The sequence below is a fragment of the Prosopis cineraria genome, unplaced genomic scaffold, assembly GCF_029017545.1.
Source record: "Prosopis cineraria cultivar Desert tree isolate PC_DT_omini unplaced genomic scaffold, ASM2901754v1 PC14, whole genome shotgun sequence".
Taxonomy (NCBI): Eukaryota; Viridiplantae; Streptophyta; class Magnoliopsida; order Fabales; family Fabaceae; genus Prosopis; species Prosopis cineraria.
This window is the reverse complement of record NW_026555345.1, coordinates 26,525,223-26,532,038: the sequence shown is the minus strand read 5'-3', so window position 1 is coordinate 26,532,038 and position 6,816 is coordinate 26,525,223. Positions and strand designations below refer to the sequence as shown.

The window sequence follows — 6,816 nt, the reverse complement described above, 5'->3', positions numbered from 1 at the left end:
GCAAAAGTTGAAATTACCTGTATAAAGATGATTTTAGTAAAGGCTTGAAAATTCCGCAATTTCTTTCTCTTCTGTTTCTTCTTTGTTTTTAAACCCCAATTCAGTTAATGCCCATGAGATTTCCCAACACAGAAAGGGCACGGGCAAGGGGATTTCCCTGGGCCGTCAACAACAATATAAGCCCAAATTGGATAGAGCCTACCAAAAAGAAGGAAAGATAGCGAGCCTAATTACACGACCTAACCTATTATTTCACCTCTCAATTTTTTTCCCCACATGAACACTCCCATCCTCTGACCTGAACTAATGTAGAGGCGATTGAGAGCACCTCTATTGGGGAGCATATCTTCCACTAAAAATTTAAACACCGCCCCATAGCTCAAATTCAAATTCAAAATATCCTATTAACCTGGATCAACCCCTCTATCAAATTTTTATGAATGACGCTGGAAGGCCCACCCCGCAACGCATCTTAACCTAGAGATGTGTTTTTTGGGCTTGAAAATCCCTGTTTATTCCGCAAGATCAGCACCCAAAAGCAAAAACAGTAACATGATTCACAAAGTTCTTAACTTCCATACCTTCACATCACATATCATAAAGAAATCTTTAAAAGCCACAGATCCCGACCAACACAATACCCGGAAGTACCATAAGTATCAACACAACGCGGATACAGGAATAAGATTCGACCCAGACTCGATCATACACCAAGTACTATGAAAGTAAGTTTCAACACAGACACACTCATTAGACTAGGTGCCAGAGAACTTGGCTCGAGCATCATTGTGAGTCGACGTTGGAACCTCCTACAACACATGAAACATTAAATACCCGTTAGCTCAAGAGATTACAAGTAAAATCACCAGCTTCCGGAAGCAAAATTCGCAGGAAACGCTCAAAGTAATTGAAAAATAAAGGGGTCAGGCAAAGGCAATCAATCAAATCTTTTTTCTTTCTCAACAAAAACCACACAATAATCAACAGAACAAACAGATGAGGTTCCGTCAAAAACACACTGATCCTGCAAGAGAAACCAAACAGGCTTAGTTCAGATTCTAGTATTTTAAATTGACACTTCCTGATCTCATCTTTCGCAAATCAGTTAGTTCTATTCTAATTAACAAAATAACATAAAAACGTACTGTCTATAAACCAGCATTTGTGAATCGCTCAAATAAGCAGAAACCAATACTTGGACAGCGAACAGAACACAAACAACCCATTAAGCACAAAATATGCATTCCACAATCTGATACTTCAATGCGATACCAAAGTAACAAAGGCAATGGACAAAAGAAAAACATACCTCCTGGCAGATAATCTACCTGAGCATTTTCCCCTTCATCAATGCTATGCACAGTCGCAGAGACAGATTGGACCAACCACTTCAAAAATGCAGAAAATTTTTTGTAATTAAGCAAGCAAAGCTAATAAGAAACACAAAAAGATAAAAGGCTCATCATACTCTCAAATCACAAGGGAACAAAATATAATCAATAGGTTAGAAGCTACTATTCAAGGGAAAATCAGGGAAGAAAACAAAAACCCAAATTACAAGCGCTATATCACATAATGAATCAAAGAGCGAAAGACGATGAAGAACAAATATATTAAACCTTTACAGAAAAAGCCACTTAATAAACCTATAATTGGAGAAAAAGGTGAGACAAAGGGGGAATTAATTTACCAAGTGTAAACCCAATAAGGACCAACCTTCGATGATATCAGGTTCCCTTTTTGATGCAAGCCCAATTTGATGCTCTCCTTTTGGAGTGGAAACAGAGTGCAACGAACCTTCACAATGACATAGTTAAGATATATGAGACTTAGAAGTGGTAAATTTAGGTTGGAAATATAACTCCAGGTGCATAAATCAAAAGGTACGGAATTTTATTACCTGATTTTCTAGATGAGGGCAATGGCAATGGTTGGTGTTGCCGACATGTGGATACACAAGGCTGTGGACTAGAGTAGCTTGGATGTGAGAAAAGCATCAAGGAGGCAGAGCATCTGGGAATTACAAAAATTGTTATTCAAACAGAAGGTAAAGTTAAAAGTCAAAATATTTGTGCAATAGTTTCTTTAGGCCATTTCTAGCAAAACAATAACAGGTGTAAATAATAATGACAAACAAAAAAGAAAATATACCTTGATTTAAGATAAATGACAAACGGAAAAGAAAATATACCTTGATTGAAGATAATGACAAACGGAAAAGAAAATATACCTTGATTGAGAATCAACTTTTCCATGCAATACCACAGGAGTCCAAGCAGTCGCAGCATGTGCGACCACTTCACATACTGGTGCAGGTATTTTCACCTCCATCTCCTGCACCAGTAATGGGAAGTAATTCATTGATTGCTATTCAGAATCATCATACACATTTTCACCATCAGAGAAGTCATCAAATGATCTCATATCAAGCTGGTAGCGCAGAATTCCCCCTATACCGCCAAAACCCCGACAAAACTGTGAGCCCTCTTGTGATTTATTAGTGACAAACTCAAGAGTGCAGCCAAACCGTCTGTACTCATTAGCAAACCACTCCAGGAGAGACATCTTTTCCTGAACCTCATAGTCAGCATTGCTAGCAGAATCCCGAAAATTTTCCTGGTTGGCTTCTTGTTCCTTGTTTAAGTGTTTTATGACAATTTCACCAGTAGTGCTGTGTTTCAATACGTATCTATTTATATCCAGACTTTCCCAGACAATAAGTGTCTCAACTGCACCCATCTCCAGCGCTTTAAGAGTATCATCAACCCCAAAAACATACTTACCAGTATCCTGACTGATCTCCTCGAAGTATTTCCCAATCAAGCGTTTCTCCTGGATGAACTTCACATTGGCCAGAATTTCTGATGAGAGTTCAATGGCCTGATTGAAGCCATTCTCCCCTCCATAAGATACATCAACAACATTAAGTATTTTTGCCTGAAGTCTAGGATCAAACATATCTGACTGGCTAAGCTCGGTTTTAAAGTCTGCTGAACCAGCAAGAATTAATCCTGAAACATTGGGCTGACTGGTAGCAGGATTAATATAAAACTGTGTAGCAAGCTCTGCAGTCTTCCTCACATAGTTATGGCGCTTCTCCATCCGAAGACGGGCAAATCGTAGGGCTGACTGACCTCCTCTTCCATGCTTCTTTGGTAGATCCACACTAAATTTATGAAGCACCTCTCTTGTATTGCCACTCAACGTCCCAAAAAGTGTGCCATTGCCATCCATGACTATAAAACCAAACTTGTCATCAGATTCCAGAAGCTCATTGAGAGCTTCTGTATGAAACTTGTTGTCACAAAGATAGAGAGATGCATTGATAGGTCTAAATGGCTCAAAATCGATGGTCACCTTCTTCTCCTTTCCATCTTCTGTTACAATTGTCCCGGTATACAGAACAAGCCCGTTTGAAGGAACCTTGTTATAAAGCTTAAGTCTCTGCTGAGCAGACGTGATTGCACCAAGCACAGACTGCCGGTTCACTCTGCTTTTTATGTTTGAAGCAGTTCCAAACTCATCACCAAGCATCTTGGTGACACGAGATATTTGATCACGTGGGGGCATGATAAGAGAAATCATGCTAGTCCCATTTCCTCGAGCAGCCTCCAAGGCTTTGATCAATTTCTTGATCTTCCACACCTCAATGTTCTTATCAGTATCATGAGCATCAGCCATTTTTGAACAATCAGAATTTAATAACCTAATAAGGAATAAAGGAAACAATTAATCCACATACTACAGCTTATACATATAAAGCCAACAACAACAAAAATCATAAATAAAATTACTTAGCATAACGAAAACATATAACGTCATCAATTAAAATATCCAAGGCTCGTACAATCAATACATTAATCGCTAAAATTTCAAGTAACATTCCAAATGAATTAGCCCGATACAAAAACTGGAAGGCTCCACTACAACTCCTCAAACCATGATGATGATGAACATAAATAAAATCGTCAAGATGAAAAATAAATCTCACTCACAAATAAAATGATATGATATTCTCTAGCTACCAAAAGACTAATGGCTGAAAATTCAGGGCAGCGGAAACAGTTTAATGCAGAAAACCCATGCAATCAAAATTAAAAAGAAAAAGAAAAAAATGGGCCAACTGTAAAACGTCAGAAACTGTTTATGATTGAAGATATTGAAAAACCGAAGGTGCTTTTTCCTGATATATAAATTTGGGAAAATTGGAGGGAAGTCGCACAATAAGAAGCCACAGGGTACTCTAAAGCAAGTGGCTCAACGCAGAAACACATGAAATCAAATCGGCTAATATTTAAACAGAAAAAACATCTTGTGATTTTAGTGCCTGATGAGGGCAACTAGAATTTTAAAAAACAGTAAATAAAAATTCTCCGGAAAAACGAAAATACATGAAAGTTTCCAAATGAAATGACTCAGCGCAGAAAACTCATGCAATCATCGAATCGAAAAACATACGAAACTCAATGGAATTACAAAGCATAATCCGATAACCGGAGTGAACAAATGGGGTGAAGAACAAAATTAAGCAGCCAAGGGGAAGGGAAATTACACCAGCACACCAGAAAAGCAACAAAACAAGACAGAAAATTCGCCAAAAACGAAAAGAAAGAAAAAAGAATGGGCCAATATAAAAAACATAGGAAACCAGGCGATCGGAAAGCATGATCGGCGATCCGAGCAAATATGCTGCGACAAAGAAAAGAGAGAAAGGAAGTACCGTAGGGCGGAAGAGCGAGAGACGAAGCGGCGCCAGAGACAGAGAAGGAGCGTTCTGTGTACCCTAGCACGAAATTCCCTTGCTCAAATTCTTGATGGAAACGTGAAGGTCTCTCTCAAATATAAATGTGCCTGCCAGTTTTACACAGTGCTGATACAGGGATTTTGGCGGTGCCAGAATTCGTTTATTAAATTACAATTAACCCCTTGCTTGCCCAAAAAAAGAAAATTACAATTAAACCCTGCTAATATTGAACAGTATGATGATATTATTACAATTACAATTACAATTAAGCAAAAGAATTTAAATCTCTCGTGTTTTCATTGAAATTTTTCATTTTTCATTTTTATATTTCATTAGGTTCTCTGCAAATATTTTATTTCTTCCAATTTTCAAATAATCAAATTTAAATTTTAGAAAAAAAAAAATATCAGCATCCATCACTGTCATTAATAATTAATATTAGTATATTAACAACAAAAAATAGAGACCGTCAACTTTGTTCACAGGCCATCAATTCCAGTTCCATGTAAATATAAGAGTTCACTTTTGTTAGTACAATTTTTTCAGAAAAAAAAAATCAAGTTGTTATCTAGCTCGAAGGAACCATAAAAGTTTTCTCATAATGCAATTTTGAGTCAAGAAAAATACTAGAGGCTAGTGGAAAATCATGCTCAATCTTTATAATTTTAAAAAGTATCAAATGAAATTGATAAATGATGGCAATTCATGTATGTCAAATTTAAAATTAATAGGTCTAATTCAATTCGAAATTTTGAATTATTTTGATAGATATGATTCTAACTTTCAAGCAATGGTATTTGTAATATTGAAATCTTAGTCACGACTATCTTATACAGACGATATGAAAATATACTCCTTTCGTTTAAAAATGTAAGGTATTTTTTAAAGAGTTAAATAATAAAAATATAAGGTATTTTTAATTTTTTAAGTCATTTTTTTAAGTATTCATATTGAATAAATTATTTTATATTTATTTTAAGGTGAAACACCCTATTAAATAAAGGTAAATATGAAAAGATAGAGTTAATTTGAAAATAAATAACTATTTTATTAGAAATAAAATTCAGTTAAAAATATTTTATATTTTTTAATAAAGAGAATGTGTGTGTGTGTATTTGAAAGCAATTGAAATTTCTGGTTATCAACAAAAAAAAAAGAATTTACATATTTTGAAAATGGATCATCAAATAACAAATAACAAATATCAATCAATCAAAACTTGAATATCAAATAATATGATAAAATCTTGAATTGGATTAAATGTAATCAATCAATCATCAATCAATTATTAAAAGAGTGTAATAAATAACTTTAAATAATAATTTTTATCATATATTTGAAAGCAATAATGGTAGTTAGGAGCTCATTAGCTTCAAGGGTAAAGATGCTTTGATTGGTTAAATTTAGAGTGGGATTAATTATAAAATGCAAATGAATACTGAGTTGAACAAGAGCATAAAAATATTCCCACTTTGTGATAAAATATGGGATAATAGTTAATTAGAATAATTAGGGTTTATTTAAGATATTAAAATTAAAATTATTCATTAAAAATATTTGACTAAAAATTTTATCCATTATAATTAGAATTTATTATTTTATCTTATCATCACCTTTTGATTTTAAATAGATTAAAATGGGACTCTGAATTAAATTTAAATTTTTATTTACGTTCAGTTTTTTGCGAATTTGGACAAAATTTTCAAGAGTTTCGATATTCTCCTCATTTTTTTCCCTCTTCTCTCTCTTTCTCCTTTCTCTCTCTCCTCTCCCTTTCCCCTTCCCATTTCACATCTCTTTGTACATTTTAATATTTTAATCATTTTTTTAAAAGGAAGCAAAAGGAAAAGGAAGAAACATAAAATTCACTTGGAATGAATGGCTGTGGGAGCCAGGACCATCAGGAAAAGTGGTTTAGACTGTTGATCTCATTCATTCGTTGCTTTAGCCCATTTGATGTCTTTTGATTTGGACGGTGAAAAAGAATGCGAATTTCTTGACGCAAATGTCAAAACACTAAAGAGGTGCATTGCATCCATACAATTGGTATCTTCCTTCCTTCCTTTTTTGAT

General features: G+C 34.8%; 1 protein-coding gene across 1 annotated transcript; it reads right to left on the bottom strand.

Moving 5' to 3' along the window:
• Nucleotides 1-553: 553 nt before the first annotated feature.
• On the bottom strand, nucleotides 554-4,860 carry LOC129293160 (eukaryotic peptide chain release factor subunit 1-3-like). The gene is made up of 6 exons (XM_054930960.1): nucleotides 4,721-4,860; nucleotides 2,231-3,706; nucleotides 1,901-2,013; nucleotides 1,717-1,797; nucleotides 1,310-1,388; nucleotides 554-809 (listed from the first exon to the last, which is right to left on the bottom strand). Exon 2 carries the CDS (start codon nucleotides 3,679-3,681, stop codon nucleotides 2,368-2,370), a length of 1,314 nt encoding a protein of 437 aa, XP_054786935.1. The 5' UTR covers nucleotides 3,682-3,706; nucleotides 4,721-4,860; the 3' UTR covers nucleotides 554-809; nucleotides 1,310-1,388; nucleotides 1,717-1,797; nucleotides 1,901-2,013; nucleotides 2,231-2,367.
• Between the last annotated feature and the right edge of the window lie 1,956 nt (nucleotides 4,861-6,816).